Source organism: Hemitrygon akajei, chromosome 12 (genome assembly GCF_048418815.1).
Source record: "Hemitrygon akajei chromosome 12, sHemAka1.3, whole genome shotgun sequence".
Lineage (NCBI taxonomy): Eukaryota > Metazoa > Chordata > Chondrichthyes > Myliobatiformes > Dasyatidae > Hemitrygon > Hemitrygon akajei.
In genome coordinates this window covers 44,861,069-44,881,837 of record NC_133135.1, presented here as the reverse complement: position 1 = coordinate 44,881,837, position 20,769 = coordinate 44,861,069, and the positions used below count along the sequence as shown (strand labels likewise).

Below are 20,769 nucleotides of genomic sequence, written 5' to 3'. Positions count from 1 at the left end.
CTGCTCACAATTCTCGGTGTGGCCTCACCAGTGCTTTATAAAGTCTCAAACATTACATCCTTGCTTTTATATTCTAGTCCTCTTAAAATGAATGCTAATATTGCATTTACCTTCCTCATCACAGACTCAATCTGCAAATTAACCTTTAGGGAATCCTGCTCAAGGACTTCCAAGATTCTTTGCTCCTCAGTTTTTTTGTATTTTCTCTCCATTAGAGAATACTCTAGCCTTTTATTGTTTTTCTTCCAAAGTGTATGACCATACACTTCCCGACAGTGTGTTCCATCTACCACTTCTTTGCCCATTCTCCTAATCTGTCTGTCCTTCTGTAGCTTCTTCTATTCCTCAAAACTACCTGTTGTCCCCCTACCTTTGTAACATCTGCAAATTTTGCAAAAAAAACTATCAATTTCATCATTCAAATTATTGACATATAAAGTGAAAAGAATCAGTCGCAATACAGACCCCTGTGGAACACCACTAGTCACCGGCAGCCAATCAGAAAAGGCTCCCCTTATTCCCACTCTTTGCCCCTGTAAATCAGCCACTGCTCTATCCATGCTAGAATCTTCCCCGTAATAACATAGGTTCATAACTTGTTTAGCAGTCTCATATGTGGCACCTTGTCTAAGGTGTTTTGCAAGTCCAAGTAAACAACATCAGCTAATTCTCCTTTGTCTATCCGGCATGTTATTTTTTCAAAGGATTCCAACAGATTTGTCAGGCAAGATTTTCCTTTGACCATGGCCTATTTTATCATGTGCCTCCAAGTACCCTGATACCACATCCTTAACAATCGACTCCAACATATTTTCAGCCACCAAGGTCAGACTAACTGACCAAAGTTCCTTTCTTCTCCTTCTCTCCCTTCTTGAAGAGTAGAGTGAAATTTACAGTCCTTTAGAACCATTCCAGAATCTAGTGATTCTTGAAAGATCATTACCTAATGCCTCCACAATCTCTTCAGCCACCTCTTTCAGAAACCAGGATTCTGAACAAATACAATGTCAGCACTCATTCGAAAGGGCTAAAACATTAAGACATGATGCAGGCTTTACAAGGCATTGGTCAGACCACACTTGGAGTATTGTGAGCAGTTTTGGCCCCTTATCTAAGACGAGATATGCTGGCTCACAAGAATGATTCTGAGAATGAAAGGCTTAATGTAAGAGGAGTTTTTGATAGCTCTAGGCCTGTACTCAGAATTTTAAAAAATGAGAAGGGATATCATTGAAACCTTTCGAATATTGAAAGGCCTAGACAGAGTGGAGTCAAGGACACAAGGGTACAGCCTCAGAATAGAAGAATGTTCATTTAGACAGAGATGAGAAGGAATTTCTTTATCCAGAGGGTGGCGACGCTGTGGAATTCATTGCCGCAGATGGCTGGGGAGGCCAAGTCACTGAGTATATTTAGAGCAGAGGTTAGTCAGGGGGTCAAAGGTTAGGTGCGGAAGGCAAGAGAATGGGCTTAAATCAGCCACGATGGAATGGCAAAGCAAACTCGATGGGCCAAGTGACTTAATTCTACTCCGATGTCTTATGTCTTACGGAAATGTAGTTCCTAACAGTACAACAACTTTTAGCCTTAATTCGTACTCTTATGTGTTGCCTGTAGCGATGTGCTACACACAGTGCTGAAATAACGACACGCAGTCGGTAAGTCGTTTCGAGACTAGTTTATTCCAGCTTCGCGGCGCTGGCATTTAATCCCTAGCGCCCGCCCTCTCTGGGCGGAAATTACGTCAGAAGTGTATTACCAAAGTCTCCCCCTGTGCGCTGGCTATTTGTGAGCTGGTTCGCCTCGGCAGAAAGTGGATCGCCACATAACCCCCCCCCCAGAACCGGCGATACACACCCCAATGTCCACAGTCTGGATCAGCCTCTGTTTGGGAGGTCTGCCTCTGCACCGCGGTGCCTGAACCTCGAACGGCTGCGCCAAGTCCACATGGGCTGGTTTGAGTCGGTCCACCGTGAAAACCTCCTCTCTCCCCCCAATGTCCAGAACATACGTGGACCCGTTGTTGTTGATCACCTTGAACGGCCCCTCGTACGGCCGCTGTAGCGGTGCCCGGTGTCCGCCCCTTCGTACAAACACAAACTTACAGTCCCTGCAGGTCTTTGGGTACATGGGTCGGGGTCCGTCCATGCTGTGAAGTCGGTTCGGGGACCAGGTTGCCGAGCCTTTCACGTAGTCTGTCCAGGACTGCTGCGGGTTCTTCCTCTTGCCCCCTTGGGGCTGGTATGAACTCTCCCGGGACAGCCAGGGGTGCGCCGTACACCAACTCGGCTGACGAGGCGTGCAGATCCTCTTTGGGCACTGTGTGAATTCCAAGCAGGACCCAGGGAAGCTCGTCCACCCAGTTAGGTCCTCTCAGGCGGGCCATGAGAGCCGACTTCAAGTGACGGTGGAAGCGTTCCACCAGTCCATCCGACTGTGGGTGGTAGGCAGTTGTGTGGTGTAGCTGCGTTCCCAACAGGCTGGCCACAGCCGACCACAGGCTGGAGGTGAACTGGGCGCCTCTGTCGGAGGTAATGTGGGCTGATACCCCGAAGCGTGCTACCCAGGTTGCGATCAGTGCTCGGGCGCAGGAATTGGCAGATGTGTCGGTGAGCGGGACCGCCTCTGGCCACCTCGTGAACCGGTCTACCATAGTTAAAAGGTACCGTGCTCCTCGGGACACTGGTAGGGGGCCCACGATATCCACATGAATGTGGTCGAACCTCTGGTTGGGTGGGTTCGAACTGCTGCGGCGGGGCTTTAGTGTGCCACTGCACCTTGGCTGTTTGGCACTGCGCGCACGTTCTGGCCCATTCACTGACCTGCTTGCGAAGTCCGTGTCACACAAACTTGCTGGAGACCAGCCGGACGGTTGTCCTGATAGATGGGTGCGCCAAACCGTGTATGGAGTCAAAAACTCGCCGCCTCCGGAGGCTGCCGGGACGATGTTGGCCGATAGCCACGTCGCACAGGAGGGTCCTCTCACCTGGGCCTACGAGAAAGTCCTGCAGCTGCAAACCTGAGACTGCGGTCCTGTAGCTGGGCATCTCGTTGTCTGCCTGCTGCGCCTCCGCCAGTGCTGCATAGTCCACCCCCAGGGACAGGGCCTGGACAGCTGGTCTGGAGAGTGCGTCCGCCATGACGTTGTCCTTTCCCGAGACATGCTGGATGTCCATCGTGTACTCGGAGATGTAGGACAGATGTCACTGTTGGCGAGCCGACCACGGATCGGACACCTTCGTGAACACGAAGGTCAACGGTTTGTGGTCCATGAACGCGGTGAACGGCCTGCCTTCTAAGAAGTGCCTGAAATGCTGGATTGCCAGATACAGTGCCAACAGCTCCCGGTCAAAAGCACTATACTTGAGTTCGGGTGGTCGTAGGTGTTTGCTGAAGAACACCAAGGGTTGACAGCGCCCCTTGATGAGCTGCTCCAGCACCCCACTGACTGCTGTGTCGGATGCGTCCACCGTGAGTGCGGTCGGAACTTCCGTTCTGGGGTGCACCAGCATCGTGGCATCTGCCAAGGCTTCCTTAACGAAAGCAGCCACGGCCTCCTCATCCCAAGTAATGTCCTTGCCTTTACCCGACATCAGGGTGTACAAAGGGCGCATGATACGGGCTGCTGAGGGGAGGAAACGGTGGTAGAAGTTCACCATACCAACAAACTCCTGCAGGCCTTTGACCGTGTTGGGCCGGGCAAAGTGGCAGCTCGTGTCTACCTTGGCGGGCAGAGGTGTTGCCCCATCTTTGGTAATCCTGTGGCCCAGCAAGTCGATGGTATCAAGACCGAACTGGCATTTGGCCGGGTTGATCGTAAGGCCAAAATCACTCAGGCGGGAGTAGAGCTGGCGGAGGTGGAACAGATGCTCCTGGCGACTACTGCTGGCTATAAGGATGTCGTCCAAATAGATGAACGCAAAGTCCAGGTCGCGTCCCACCGCATCCATTAGTCTGTGCAGCATTCTTCAGGCCGAACGGCATTCGGAGGAACTCGAACAGGCCGAACGGGGTGATAAGTGTTTTGGGGATGTCTTCAGGGTGCACTGGGATTTGATGGTATCCCCGGACGAGATCTACTTTGGAAAATATTCTTGCCCCGTGCCGGGTTGCTGCAAAGTCCTGTATGTGCGGCACGGGGTAGCGGTCTGGAATGATAGCCTCGTTCAGTCTGCGGTAGTCACCGCATGGTCTCCAACCCCCGGCTGCTTTGGGCACCATGTGCAGGGTGGAGGTCCATGAGTTGTCGGACCTCCGTACGATCCCCAATTCCTCCATCCTCTTGAACTCCTCCTTTGCCAGGCGGAGCTTTTCCGGGGGGGGAGCCTTCGTGCGCGGGTGTGGAGGGGTGGTCCCTGGGTCGGAATGTGGTGCTGAACCCCGTGTCTGGGCATGGCTGCCGTGAACTGCGGTGCCAGAATCGATGGGAAGTCCGCCAGGATTCTGGTGAATTCGTTGTCCGACAGTGTGATGGAGTCCAGGTGTGGGGCCGGCAACTTGGCTTCACCCAGGGAGAACGTCTGGAAAGTCTCGGCATGTACCAGTCTTTTCCCTTGCAAGTCGACCAGCAGGCTGTGAGCTCGCAAGAAGTCCGCCCCCAGGAGTGGTTGGGCCACTGCGGCCAGTGTGAAGTCCCACGTGAACTGGCTGGCGCCAAACTGCAGCTGCACTGTGCGGGTGCCGTAGGTCCGTATCGTGCTGCCGTTTGCGGCCCTCAGGGTGGGTCCTGGCTTCCTGTTGCGGGTGTCGAATCCCGTCGGGGGCAAGTCGCTGATTTCCGCTCCAGTGTCGGCCAAGAAGCGGCGTCCCAACTGTTTGTCCCAGACGTACAAGAGGCTGTCCTGGTGGCCAGCCGCCATAGTCATTAGCGGCAGCTGGCCCTGGCCCTTGCAGGGCGGACGACAATGGTGGGCTTTTGTGCCCCACCGCTGGTGGTAGAAACACCACTGTTCACTGTCCTCCTCACTGCTGCCTCTGTGTTGTGTGTGCCCCCCTTGCCGGACCTGGTCTGGTCCGCTGTTGAGCACGTGGCCTGGTAATCTGACCGACGGACGCCACGCTCTCCCTCTTGGCTTTCCACAGCACGTCTGCCCGGGCTGCCACCTTCCGGGGGTCGCTGAAATCTGCGTCGGCCAGCAGCAGATGTATGTCCTCGGGCAGTTGCTCTAGGAACGCTTGCTCGAACATGCAGCAGGGCTTGTGTCCGTCAGCCAGGGCCAGCATCTCGTTCATCAATGCTGATGGCAGTCTGTTTCCCAAACCATCCAAGTGAAGCAGGCGGGCACCCCGCTCACGCTGTGAGAGGCCAAAGGTCCCAATGAGCAGCGCTATGAATGCTTCATATTTGCCTTCTTCCGGGGACGACTGTATGAAATCCGCAACCTGGGCGGCCGTCTCCTAGTCAAGGGCACTCACCACGTGATAGTAACGCGTGGAATCAGAAGAGATCTGCCGAATCTGGAACTGGGCTTCTGCTTGGCTGAACCACACGCGTGGTCGCAGCATCCAGAAAGTCGGCAGTTTTAGCGAAACTGTGTGAACAGATGAAGAGTCGGTCATCTTTGGTCCAAATCTCGTTTGGACCGTCGGGGTCACCAATGTAGCGATGTGCTACACACAGCACTGAAATAACGACACGCAGTCGGTAAGTCGTTTCGAGACTAGTTTATTCAAACTTTGCGGCGCTGGCATTTAATCCCCAGCGCCCTCCCTCTCCGGGCGGAAATGACATCAGAGGTGCATTACCAAAGTCTCCCCCCGTGCACTGGCTATTTGTGAGCCAGTTCGCCTGCGCAGAAAGTGGGTCGCCACATGCCCTTAATTTAACAAAATACTGCAATGCATATCACAAAACTTCAAAACAGAATTTACCAATAAGCCTCATAAATAAATATTAGACCAAAAGCTTAGTCAAGGATGTAGGCCTGAAGGAGCATTTTTAAATGAAGCAATAGAGATGCAGAGAAGTGAAAGTTTTAGGAGGAAATTGCAGATTAAACATCTCAAGGCACATCCGTCAACAGAAAGATTAAATTTCAGCAATCCTCAAGAGACAGCTAGAAGATAAAAGTTATCTTAGAGAACTGGTCTGGTCGAGTTTATAAACAGCCTAAGTGAGAATTGCTGGAGATCAACAGCTACAGAGGTTAAGAGTGAAAACAACTTGATTAAAGGGCCATTGCACGAATATTTAAATCATCCTTAGCAATAGGTGAGGTACCGGGGGATTCAAGGATAGGCAATGTTGTTCCACTGTTCAAGATAGGCTGGTGAGCTTGACATCAGTAGTGGGAAAATTATTAGAGGGCATTCTGAGGGACTGGGCATATAGGTACTTGGATAGACAGTGACTGATTAAGGATTGTCAGCATTGCTTTGTGCTTGGTAGGTCATATCTGACTACCGTAATAAGTGTTTTTCAATAAAGTTACCAGGAAAGCTGATGAAGGCAAGGCAGTGGATGTTATCTACATGGACTTTAGTAAGGCATTTGACAAGGTTGGTCGATAAGCTCCAGTTGCTCGGCATTCTAGATGAGGTAGTAAATTGGCTTGGATGTTTGCATTGTGGGAGAAGCCAGAGGGTGGTAGTAGAGGGTTGCCTCTCTGAATGGAAGCCTGTGACTAATGGTGTGCTGCAGAGATCGGTGCCAGATCCTTTGTTGTTTGTCATCTATTATCAACAATCTGGATAATAATGTGGTTAAACGGATCAGCAAATTTGCGGATGACACCAAGACCAGGGGTGTAGTGAGGAAGACTGTCATGGGTTGCAGCAGGATCTGGACCAGTTGGAAAAATGGGCTGAGGAATGGTAGATGGAATTTAATGCAGACAAGTGCAAGATATTGCCCTTGGGTAAGACCAGCCAGGGTAGCTCTCAGTCAGTGAGCAGTAAGCCACAGAGGAGTGTGATAGGAAAAAGGGATCTGGGAATAAAGGTCCACAATTTGTTGAAAATGGCGTCAACAGGTAGATAGGGTCACAAAGAAAGCTTTTGACACATTGGCTTTCATAAATCAATGTATTGAGTACAGGAGAAGGGATGTTATGTTGAAGTTGTATAAGACGTTGGTGAGGCCTAATTTGGAGTACTGTGTGCAGTTTTGGCCACCTACCTACAGGAAAGATGTAAATAAGGTTGAAAGAGTACAGAGCGAATTTACATGGATGTTCAAACAAGAAAAAATCTGCAGATGCTGGAAATCCAAGCAACACACACAAAATGCTGGAGGTTAATCTACTCCTCAGTATTTTTTCTCCAGTCCTGTTGAAGGGTTTTGGCCCAAAATGTCAACTGTACTTTTTTCCATAGGTGCTGCCTGGCCCGCTGAGTTCCTCCAGCAGTTTGTGTGTGTTGCTTTACATTAGTGGTCACCAACCTTTTTAAGCCCAAGATCCCTTACCTCAGCCTTACTAAAAGGCGAGATCAACCCCAGATTAATGAGTTACATGCATGCGCACCGGGGCAGAAAAGACCGGAAGTAAAACCCCACAAACCGAAATAGAAATAATGTATAAACACCAGGGTACCCACCATTTTTTGGAACAGCGGACTGGTTTAATATTGACAATATTCATGCGGACCCGCCGACAGGGGGTGGGGGTATTAAACACGACAGGAATACAGCAATACTCCAAGCAGGTTCCTTATGTCTAGTCTATTCCGTAATTTAGTTTTCGCAGCTCTTGGCACTTAGCTTCTGTCCCGTGTTGCTCACATTTTTTCTGCTCACAAAACTCAACGGGCTTGTCTTTAAGTGCTGGGTGCTTGGACTCAGGGTACCGAAGCAGTTTTGAGGGCTTCATTGCCTTATTAGACAGCCTCCAGGCCCGAACTTCAGTTTCCCGCCCGCCCACCGGCCGCCAGATGCCTTGGCCAGGTACGGCTGGTTGTGGGGGGGGTGCAAGGACAAGGTCAGGGCCGGAGGTCCCCGCACCAGGGCCGTGGCGGTCGCAGTCCAGAGAAAGCGACCGACTGAGCGAGGAGTGCAACAGGGCGCACACCCGCCGCCCCCCCCCCCCCTTATAGGATCTATCGGCCGACAAAAGTTTGTTTCAGTAGATCGCAGCGAGGTAGCTGCTCTGATACTTACGAAACGCTGAGCCTGAATTAGGTCGTCTGCGAATATTTTAGCACCAGATTCCCCACGAACATTCGGTGAGTTAAACAGGTTTAGAGGCAGTGCTCCAGGCCAGCAGCGACGGCACTTCCCACCGGCCGCCCGAGGCCAACCAGTGATCCCTGGCGCGAGGGCGTTACTGCGGTTAGGCGACTGATGACCTCGCATGGGCTCAAGTTCAACAGTGAGTGTGACAGGGAATGAGGAAAGGTGCAGCTGACTCCTATCGTTTCCTCGTGGCCTGGAGGTTGGGGACCACTGAAGTACACTGTGTAGTGTAGGGGAGCTACACGCATACACACTGGGCAGAAAGAACGGAACTAAAACCCCGCAACCCAGAAACAATCTCTCAACAGTATTTGTGCATTTATTTTTCTTTTTTTTCGGGATCTACTGGAAAAGTCTCAAAGATCAACTAGTCGATCGTGATCAACGGGTTGGCGACCACTACTTTACATGGACGTTGCCAGGTCTGGAGGAACCAAGTTACAAGTTAAGACTGAATAGGTTAGGACTTTATTCCTTGGAACGTAGAAGATCCAGAGGAGATTTGATAGAGGTTTACAAAATTGTGAGGGGTATAGACAGGGTAAATGCAAGCAGGCTTTTTTCCACTGAGGCTGGTGGGACTACAAACGGGGTCATGGGTAAAGGATGAAAAGTGAAAAGTTAAAGATGGAACATGAGGGGAAACTTCTTCACTCTGACAGTCATGAGAATGTGGAACGAGCTGTCAGTGAAAGTGGTGCATGCAAGTTCGATTTCAACTTTTAAGAGGTTTGGATAGGTATGTGGATAGTAGGGGTATGGAGGGCTCTGTGGTCCTGGTGCAGGTTGATGGGAGAGGGCAATCTAAATGGTTCAGCATGACTAGATGGGCTGTTTCTGCGCTGTACTTTTCTATGACTATGAAAGCAGCTAATGCATGGATGAACTCAGATTTACGTGATGGAGACCAGCGGAGGCCTGACAATCCCACTGAACATCGGGCAAATCTGTTTTGTGGCAGCAGCACGGTGAAAGTCATAAATTGAGTACAAACTACAATGAAAGTACATAAATAATACGGCAGAGGGATCACAAGGTAGCGTTCAGCTTCTTTCTCTCAGAAACATTAACTTCAGCAATGTCAGCTCTCATATCCACAATGCAACCAATGATACTCAGTTTTCAAGAATACTATATTTATGAAAGCTTTCACTAAAATAAAAGAGGATTGTGGTGAATATTTCATTCTGGAGTCAATCTAAAATCAAAGATGCTGGTTCAATTTGCCAGCAAGAGAGACAAGGAAAAATGGAACTGGGAATAAGAGCTTGTGGCCTTCAAAGGTTATGTCTTAGATCTACAAGAAACTCATAGGCTGAACAACCAACCCCACGTGCCAGGAATGCACTTGGCTACTGACACTCCTAGTCAAACTTTGGAAGTGCAATCTTCGTTAAAGATAAATCTATAGTAATGAGCACAGCAAACATCTAAGCTGGTTCAATGGAACTTCTGAAAGTTGAAACAAAACACATAAATATTATCTCAGTCAACAAACCCCCTAATGAACCATTCATGTGGCCACCTAACCTAGATCTCCAAGACAAAATGTACCTCATTATTGGAGACTTTAGTAGCCATAGCACCAACTGGGAATACGAAGATGATGATGCAAACGGAGAAGGAGTTGTATCATGGGCTCTAAACAACAGCCTTGAGCTACTATATGAGTTAAAGGACACCCCTACCTTCACAAGTGCCAGGTGGAGAGAAGGATACAACACAGACCTTGCCTTTGTTACCTCAGCAAGCTCCAACCTCTTCACACGAACAGTCCTCCAATATATACCCAAATCCCAACACCGTCCGGCCCAGATAGAATCCCTTCCAGTTCTGAGACCTGTACCATCAAAGCACCTACCAAGATTTAATCTGAGAAAAGCGAATTGGATCAATTTATCGACACCATACCACCAGAACCTGATCATTATGATGAATTTGTCCGACTAATCTGGATAGTAGCGCAGCAGAATATACCCAAAGGGTGCAGAACCAAATATATTCAGGGATTAACTAGTGATATCAAGCAAAGCTATGATGAGTATGTCAACTTATACGACCAAGACCTGTTTGGTCAAGACATAAATGAAATGGGAGAGTCAGTTCTGTCCCTACTGAGCCAAGAGAAACAATAGCATTGGCAGGAACTGACAGAAAACACAGACATGACCAACGACAGTAAGAAGGCATGGGCAACCATTCGGAAACTCAACTCAGACAATAGACCACCACAGAGAATTGCTGCCGTAACACCCAATCAGGTTGCCCACCAACTAATATTAAATGGTCGACCAAATAACAAGGAACGGAGGCAAAAGAAAAAGCAACATCAGGAGACAGAGTCAGCTCTCTCAAACAGGAATAACAACGTCCCACCTCTCACCCTAGAAGAATTAAAGGATGAAGTATCACAGGTAAAATCCAACAAAGCAGCTGGCATAGATGGGATTCTTAATGAATTCCTTAAACATCTTGGACCTAAAGCACTGCACTGGCTTCTGTCTCTTTTTAACTGTTGCCTAAGATCATTAAAAATACTTTAAAAATGGAGAACAGCCAAAGTTGTTGCTCTCCTAAAACCCAATAAAAGCCCCAACATTCCTAAAAATTACAGACCAATTTCCTTGCTCTGCACTCTCTGTTAACTCAATGAGAGACTCGTACTGAAAAGAATATCCCCCTTAGTCGAAGATCTTCTAACACCAGACCAAGCCGGGTTCAGGCCAGGCCGCTCTTGCTGCAGTCAAGTCTTGAACTTAACTCAGTATATTGAGGATGGCTTTGAAATGCAACAAATTACAGGGGCAGTATTCATTGACTTAACAGCAGCATACGACACTGTGAATCACAGAGGCCTTCTACTGAAATTATCTAAAATGTTAAAGAACGAAACCACAGTCAAAGTAATAAGAAGCCTCCTAGAAAATCACAGATTTTACGTAGGAATGACTGGAATTAAGAGTAGGTGGCGTCCACAAAAGAACGGAATACCACAGGGATCAGTCCTGGCACCTCTACTATTTGATGTTTACACAAACGACCTACCAACCTTTCCTAACACACGCAGGTTTGTCTATGCAGACGACCTATGCATAGCAACACAAGCTAACTCCTTCCAAGAAGTTGAAGTACAACTTACAGCAGTCCATGAAGCAATAAAGCAGTATTATGAAAAATGGTCTCTGAACCCAAATCCATCAAAAACTCAAGTGTGTGCATTCCACCTGAGGAGTCGAGAAGCAGCTCGGAAATTCAAGATCTTCTGGTGTGGGAAGGAGCTCGAACACCATCCGACTCCAATTTACTTGGGCATGACACTGGATAGAACGCTCTCATTTGCCGCACTCATCCAAAAACTCCAAGGGAAAGTTGGCTCTCGCAATTCTCTCGAAAAAATTAGGAGGCACGAAATGGGGAGCTAATGCTCACACACTAGATCAACTGCCCAGGCACTCTGCTATGCACCTGCAGAATACTGTGCACCTGTGTGGGGCAGATCAGCCCAGACGAAGAAAATAAACCCATTGCTTAACGAAGTCTGCCAAATAATCACAGGCACACTGCATCCACACCCACTAACATCATTTACAGACTTGTAGGCATTGCTCCCCCAGAGATCCAAGGGCACGCAACAACAAAAACTGAAAAAGGTGAACAGAACTCGGATCCATGGCACCCATTACATCATCATATGTCAGTTTCTAACTGCCTAAAATTGATGAAAAGCTTTTCTACAGTGGAGGAACTACCGCACGGAACACCCCCCCCAAACATACAGGATTGACCTCTGGCAACAAACAGAAGCCAGAACCCCACCAAATAATACAGTGCAAACCCCACAGAAATGTTGCCAGGCGGAGCCCTGTTTGATAGACGGAAGTGGTGCACTCTCAACAGAGTGAGAGCAGGAGTTTGTAGGACGGAAGACAATATGGTGAAGTGGGGTTTGAAGACCAGCAAATCCTGTGAGTGTGGCAAAAGGGTGCAGAACATTGAACACGTTCTGTGCAACTGCCCACTCTCACCTGATTTAGCTGACACTGGCCTGCTCAACATTAACCAAACAACACTAGAGTGGCTGGCTGTCTGGTGTGACAAGCTATGAATGAATTGTGTTTTGCCGGAGGAAATTTCTGCTGATCCGAGTATTGGATATTGAAGTATTACAAGTTGGAGACTTTCGAAGGGTTAGGGCACTAGGCAGAACTGGCTACCATCAGAGCAGAACTGATGCAATATTTTTGGATGATGTTGCTGAATGTAAATGAGTTAGTGTTGGTGGGGGAGGGGGGGCTTAGACAATCCTTTGGGAAGAAGGATGACTTACTTCTCCTCCAGTTCTGTGAATTCCAAAATGACTGAAGAAACCAGTGTGGGCCCTACAGATCGTGCCACAAGTGGAGTAGAAGGTACCCAACAGGGTGGATAGCTTTGGAACTGTCTGAAACTGTGGCCTATGCATAGAGCTGTGCACAAGCTTGAGATGTTCAAAGCTATTCCAAATGCTTCAACACCACTGTAAGCAGTCATAGGGCAGCAAAATCTCATTACTTGGTGTGGATCCTACATTTTTCCAAGGAGGTTTTGAGAACATCATTAAATCTTTTCCTCTGTTTATCTAGTATTCCTCTATTTATCTTCCTTACAGGGCTTGGATTTGAATACCTAGTTCAATCATCTGGTGTTAAGCATGCAAACAGCATGGCCTGGTAATGGGCTGCACTGAGAGATTCAGATGGACACTGACTTTAGTTTGCTTATCAAGCCAGTAATCTGGAAGACTTTGCGGAGACAGTGATGGTGATCTTCCTCCCGAACAGTTAGCGCTTGCTGTAGATAGCCCAGGCCCCAGAAGTATACAAAAGGCAAGGATCATTGCTCCTAGATGTTTAATGCTGTATTTGAGGGTTTCATCTCAAACTTGCATTACCTCAGGTGAGCAAAGAATATGCTGACACACTGAAAGTGATGGTAAGTAAAGGATATATTCTAAGAAGCACAAGAGGCATGGAATCAAAAAAGAAACGTTCAAAGGTGATTCACACAAAATGCTGGAGGAACTCAGCAGGTCAGGCAACATCTATGGAAATGAATATACAATCAATGTTTTGGACCAAGACCCTTCATTCGCCCATCTTCAATGGTGATTCTCTGGTTGTGACTTGATAGACAAGATGGAAATAAATGTGTTCTATCCTTCTCATCTCAAAAAGGATGAAGGAGGATGCTGTAGTCAATCATTATTTCACAGGATATTATCAGTATTTTTGACAACAACCATTTTGGTAACATGGCAGGAACAGGAGATTAGAGGTATAGAACCAAGGCACTTTGGGAAAAGAAGAAAGAAGTGGGAAAGAGTATGTTCAAAAAACTTGAGGAAAAGGGTTTGGATAGGGGTCCATAATTTAAGGATGAGGGGTGACAACAACAGGTTTGAAGAAGACAGCCAAGGAAAGAAAATCATTCACAATATGAGTTAAAGTGCCAGAATGGAAACCCCATGGTTAGCAATTTGATGGGAAGAATATGGGTTTAGAAAGGGAACAAGATGGGTCAGGAATAAACAATGCAATTCAGGGCTGTAGGCACATTGTGGGTTTGTACTTTGTTTAATAAGCTAATATATGAGAAGAAAATGCCTTTTGATGATATACTTTTTAATCTTAGTTCCAAAGAAACAAATTCCTTACAACAAGAGTGGTAGGAATAGGACAAATTTAGTTTGTAATAAAGAAATTCATCATAGACTAGTAAGTGCATTTTCAAGTCTCTACATCTTAAACATCTGATTTGTAAAAGAATATGCAATCTGGACGCACTGAATTCCCATCTATGTTCACTGTGACTTAAAAAGCTGGCAACAGCGTACACTGCGTGATGTGATCAAATAACAGTATCTATTTAGTGCCAGTACAATTTCAGTCTGCTCACAGAACAGTACAGCACAGGAACAGGCCGTTCGGCCCACGATGTTGTGCCGAATCATTATTCAGTACTGTTTTGGAAGGTGAAAAATCACTCTTCCCCACTCTCCATTTAATTATTAGAGTGTTTGTCTGAAAGGGTGGGTGAGCAGGCAGGCAGGAAGTGCCCAGTACAAATAATGAGAAAATAGCGAAGTACGACGACTGGGGGTCAAATGTATTATCACTCAAAACAGAAGATGTTAATTTATAAGGAACTGCATTAAGAGTGAACACATCTCGTCCCCTTAAATCGGAGGCCTTAATTTGCAAGTTACATCTGCCAAACATGTTCCCGATACAATTTAAACCCTGTTGGTTCATCCCCCACCCACCAAGCTGCACTACAACAGCCGCCTTCGTAGCACCAGCCCATCCGCCGATGAATCCAGCCTCTGGAGGCAGCCGAAGGCCGGAGGCCAGTCGGCCTCGGCCGGGTAGGCCCAACACAAACTTAAAAACAAGCCCCAAACTTTCCGCAAACTACGCCCGCAGGTTTGTTTCCATGTTAATCGTTTGCCTTTGCCACACAGGCCCAATGTAATGCGAACGTTATGGAGTCAAATGTAAGGGCTCTCAAGGGCCAGAGCCGCTTTTCGCAATCTAGTGATTTATCTTATAGATATCGTCCTAAACGCATTAACAGTACGAATATTTTGAGTGAGATCGCCCTGCTCTTACCTGAGTGACTGTAAAGTGCCCCGCCATGCTGGTTCCTTCACTTTAGCCCATCATGCACTGAAAAAAGTTCGCGAGTCCAGGACTACAAATAAAACCTGGCACCGGAATTCCAATGGAACACACTTCCTGGACTGATTCATCTCAGCACTGTTTGCCGGCAAATACACGGACAGACACATTTCCTCTCGTGCCTGTGGCAGTCACTTAATAAAACCGGTAAGCAAATTCAAAGCCCAAGCAGAGTGGAGAATTGGCTATCTGAAAGGCAGGGAGTAAGGGTGACGGGGAGCTGTGGGGTGAAATCCCGCAATTATCAGTCCAAATATACTTAACGTAAAAAAATGAACAATTCTCGCAATTTGGACACTTTTTAAAAAGAACGTTTTTAAATCTACAGATGCCGTCAAATGGAAGTGAAAATAACTAATGAGAAATAGCAAGTTGAACGCAACAATCATAAACAGATGCCATTGCGTCAGTTTCATTTATTAGTGATTCAATAGATTAGTTCTTAAAAACAATTCTAAAACTGCTAAAAACACATTTTGCTTCCTTCCATCTTGGACGAAGTCTTCTGTTTGTTTATTATTCAGTTAGCCGAGCGCGATTACTTCTGTTCCAGTATATGCCTGCATTACGTTTGCAAAATCTGCGAGTTTAGTTTAAATATTATGGGTTTAAGGAAACAATTAGACCTTACTAATAACGAATGCTTGGTTCTCTTTGGTTTCTGTTGAATTTTAACCAGGACTTTTCATACGTGACAAACATCTTCCTCCAACTTCTCAAAAGGTCCACTCTTTACATCCATAAAACATCCTGGGGAAAAAAACTTTTTTATTTGAGCTATTCAGGAAAGGAGCGAGACAGAAAGCAGGAACTTGGCCTAACATCTGTTATAGAAAAAAAATACTGGAATTTTTATGGAGAAGATAATAGCAAGACATTTAAAACATCAAAAGACAATTAAGGAGAATTAAAATTCTAGTACGAAAAGGAAATGATGCAAAACAAATTTGTTAGTATTCTTCCAGAATATAACAAAAAGGGTGGATAAAGCGAAGCTAGTAAATGTAGTATATTTGCATTTTCACAAGACGTTTGATAAAGTGCCAAATGAAAGGTTACTGCAGAGGAAAAGGGTGCACAATGAAACAGAAATATATTCTTCAAAAAAATGTATCAACATCAAATTTAACCTTTGCTTAATCAATTTACAATGACTAATTAACCAGTACATCTTTGGAATGTGAGAGGACACCAGAGAAACCCACGCACTCCACGGGGAGGGAACTCAAAGCTGTAATAGCATCATGCTATCCACTGTGGATGTATCTAACATGGAAATTGATAGGTTCTTGATTAGTAAGGGAGTCAAAGGGAGAAGGCAGGAGAATAGGATTGAGAGGGATAATAAATCAGCTATGATGGAATGACAGCACTGACCCAATGTGCCAAATTGCCTAATTCTGCTCCTATATCTTATGCATGGATAGGGAAGTGGATAACAGGAAACAAAGACTCAGAATAAATAAGTCTTTTTCATATTGGCAATCAATACCTAGAGGACACCAAGTGGATCAATGTTGAGGACTTAGCCATTTACAATTTACAGCCATAGTTAGGATGAAGAAGCTGAGTGTAGAGCAGACAAGCAGGATCTCACGTAGTCTATACACACCAGCTGTCTGGTGAAAAAGTACAACAGCACCTCTTTCACCTCAGGTTGAGGAAGTTTAGTATGAGCCCCCAAATCCTAAGCACTTTCTACAGGGGCACAATTGAGAGCATCCTGACTGGCTGCATCCCTTAATTGTACCTCCCTTAATCACAAGACTCTACAGAGAGTGGTGCGTACAGCCCAGCGCATCTGTAGTTGTGTACTTTCCATGATTCAAGACATTTACAAAGACAGGTGTGTAAAAAGGGCCTGTAGGATCATTGGGGACCTGAGTCACCCCAACCACCATCTGGGAAACGGTACCACAGCATAAAAGCCAGCACCAACAGGCTCCGGGACAGCTTCTTCCACCAGGCCATCTGACTGATTAACTCATACTGATTTGAGTGTATTTCTGTTACATTAACTGTTCTATTTATTATAAATTATTATAAATTACTATGATTGTACATTGCACATTTAAACAGAGATGTAACATAAAGATTTTTATTCCTCATGTATGTGAAGGATGTAAGAAATTCAATTAAATTATGGTGACATAAAGTGAAATAGGTTAAAGGATTGGCAAGATAGAGGCCAATAGAATACGGTGTGGAAAAACGTTAGGTTATACATTTTGGAAAAATAAAAAGTAATAAAATATTGCTGTACATATCATCCTAGTGCATAAAGTTAGTACACAGTTACAGAAAGTAATTAAAAGGCTAATGGAATCTTGGCCTTTATGGCACAGAGTAAGGAGTTTAATGTTAGGGAAGTTTGATGCAACCTTATGGAGCAATGGTGAGACCACATGTGAAATACTGTTTTAGTCTTCATATTTGATGATTGATGAACTTGTATTCGAGGCTGTGCAGAAAGTGTTTACAAGTGGATTCAAAGGATGAAGTTGTCACATGAAGAAAGGATGTGACATAATGGAATTTTTTAAAACGTAAGATAATCTTATTGGCACATCATGAGAAGCAGCATCCCCTCTGTGGACTCTATCTATACTTCTTGCTGCCTCAGGAAACACAGCTAGCATAACCAAAGACCCCACTCCAGGCATTCTCTCTTCTCTTCTCTCCTCTCCTATCAGACAGAAGATACAAGTACCTAAAAGCATGTACCATTGGGCTCATGGACAGCTTCTATCCTGCTGTTATCAGGCTCTTGAATTGGACTCTTGTGCAATAAGATGGACTCTTGATCTCACAATCTATCTCACTATGATCTTGCTCTTTATTGTTTACCTGCACTGCATTTTCTCTACAGCTTTTACATCTTATTCTGCATTATTATTGACTTACCTTGTTCTACCTCAATGCACTGTGTAATAATTTGATCTATATGATCGGCTTTTCACTCTATTTTGATACATGTGACAATAAACCAAGACCAATAAACATACAAGTTTTTTTTTGGGGGGGGGGGTAGTTGGCAAAATGGAGTGGAGAGGATGTTTCCTTCTAGAGTGTACCTTGAAGTCAGAGGTATCATTTTGGAATAAGAGATTACCCATTTTTCAGAAGATGAAAATCAGTGTAATTCTCCATCACAAAGAACAGTGGTGTCATTGACAATATGTGCAGTGGAAATAGACAGGTACTTAACAAAACATTCAAGAGAGCAGAAAATGTGTTGAAGACAAGGTTGAATAAACCACGATTTCTTTTGGACTGTGGATCCAGGGCCAACTGGTCTACTCCTGCTCCACTTTCCTATCTTTATACAGTAATGTATCAATAACATGATCAAGGTTGAAATTGTTTTCTTTCTAAGTTTTTGAACTTTGATTTTGTCTGTGCACACCCTCTTTTGACCAGTTAGCAATTATGTATTTAGAATTCATTTAAATCTCTAGATAATGTAACCTTTGTGCTTTTGAAATTCAATGATAGACCAACTCCTGCAGTCTCTTCTTTGATATTCACAAGTGCACCTTTGGCCAATAGGTCAAAGTATTGAAGTGATACTCATTTATCAAGACCACCAAATTAAGAGATAATGTACTTAGGAACTTATATTTTGCTACCAAAATAAATCTGAAGTAACAAATGTGTATCAGTAATGATGACTATATAATCAATGGATTTTCATTTTTAAATGATCATTAGTGAACTTTAGGTAAAGAAATTTATTACACTTACCTGATTTGGACCAGAATATTTAAGTGCAAATTTATACCTACAAATATATTCCTTTCAACATCCTTATGTACTAGTAATGCCAGAATACTGCAATGCAGTTGATTCTTATCAAAGCCACTGCGAAAAGCAGCATTACTAATAAAACGAAATGGACCACAACCATAAGCCTAAACTTTGAACAGGACACATTTTTCAACATACTCCTTTCCAGCTGCTGCAAAACAAAGTAAGCGACAAAGAATGTAATTATTTCATAGAAACTTAACTTTCAGACTCTTATGATGTTAGCAAAGTCACACACAATTGTGAATAAATGGCCCTGGAAACCTCAACACTGAAGTCTCCAGATTTCCTTCTTTCAGCTGAAATTTAGTTGGTTCATATTCAATTCTGAAGCAGCATTACAGGTAGCCGAAGTTCAGAATATACAATAATGCCCATTAATGGGAATGGTCTGTGGTGAGTGGTGTTCCACCAGAATCAGTGGTTGGCCTCTATTATTTGTTATACTAACAAACAGGATGAAAGTAGAAGTGATCTGATTAGTAAAGCTGCTGTTGAAAAGAAAATTGATAGTTTTGGATATTGAAGAAGGTTTTCAAAGGACAGAACAAGGTATATATAAACCAGGTGGAAATGTGGGCAGAGAAATGGAGATAGAATTTCATCCAGACAAATATGAGGATATATTCTGAGAAGTCAAATGCAAGAGGAAGGCTTACCATAAAATGGAAGGACCCTTAGGACCAGAAATGCAGAGGGGAATTCTGGGGTGCAAGTCCAGCTCCCTGAAAGTGGCAATACAAACTGATAAGGTGGGAAGGAAAGGATACAGCATGCCTGCCTTAATCAGTCAGGGTATTGAGTATAAAAGATGGGAAGTCACATTCCAGCTGTATAAAGTTCACTCCACTGTGTTACATGAAAGATATTGAAGCTTTGGAGATGGTGATGAAAAGATTTACAAGGATGTTGCCTAGAATAGACTATTATCTATAAAGGAGAGGTTGGACAAATTTGGGTTGTTTTCACTGGAGGACTGGAAGCTGTGGGGGTTGAGCTGACAAAGAGACAACATTGATTGATAGGATTGACAGCCTTTTTCCCAGGTGGAAATGTCAAATACTAGTGGGCATAAGTTTAACGTGAAATGGGGAATGTTCAAAAAAAGATTTGCAAATCAACTTTTCTTTCTCCTTCTAGAGTGGGAGATGCCCTGGAATGGGCTCTCAGGGAAGGTGATCTACGCAAAAACAGTAGCACCATTTAAGAGGCATTCAGACAGACACTTGAACAGACAGAATATAGAGAGCAACATACACAAAATGCTAGAGGAACTCAGCTGGCCAGGCAGCATCCATGGAAAAAAGTAGTCAATGTTTCAGAAAATAGTCGACGTTTTGGAAATAGAGAAAAAATAGACAGAAAATAGAGATAGGAATCTCTGCAAGAAGATGAAATCAGTAGATTGGCATCACAGCCGGGCCTGATATGTCGTTCATGGCTTCCTCTACTGTTACGATAAGACCACATTCAGGTTGGGGGAGCAACATCTCATATTCTGAATGAATAGCCTATACTTGATGGCATAAACATCGATTTCTCTAATTTTCAGTCATTTTCCACTCTTCCCCTTCTCTTTTTTATTCCCCATTCTGGCTCCCCTCTTACCCCTTCACTTCTCCTCACTTGCCCACCATCTCCCTTTATTGCTCTTCCATCTTCTCTTTCTCCCACGGTACACTCTACTATCAGATTCCTCCTTCTGTCCTTTTCCACCTTTCACCTCCCAGCTTCTCACTTCATCCCCCCCCTTCTGCCCACCTTCCCCCTCACCTGGCTTCACATATCATCTGCCACCATGTACTCATCCCTCCCTCCACTCACCTTCATGTTCTGACTTTGACCCACTTCCTTTCCAGTCTTGAAGGATCTTGACCAAAATGTCAACTGTTTATTCCTCTCCATATACACTGTCTGACATGCTGAGTTCCACCAATATTTTGTGGTGTATTACTCTATTTGTACTGTTCTATGTTCCATCCCTGGACACTGCTTCGAATCATTATTTTCAGGTGAACTATAACACTGGAATCAAGTATTAGATTCAACTTGAATTATCAACCCAAGTTTGCCCAC

The 20,769-nt window shown here is 45.1% G+C and overlaps 1 protein-coding gene across 2 annotated transcripts in view; it reads right to left on the bottom strand.

Moving 5' to 3' along the window:
* eps15 (epidermal growth factor receptor pathway substrate 15) overlaps positions 1-14,931 on the bottom strand; it is a 155,681-nt gene extending 140,750 nt beyond the window's left edge. Inside the window, exon 1 of one of the 2 annotated variants that reach the window (XM_073063013.1) lies at positions 14,818-14,931. In XM_073063013.1, the coding sequence (XP_072919114.1) occupies positions 14,818-14,844 (27 nt within the window). In that variant the 5' untranslated portion in view covers positions 14,845-14,931. The remainder of the gene's footprint in view (positions 1-14,817) is intronic. The other variant, XM_073063012.1, reaches the window with a different exon arrangement.
* Positions 14,932-20,769: the final 5,838 nt, after the last annotated feature.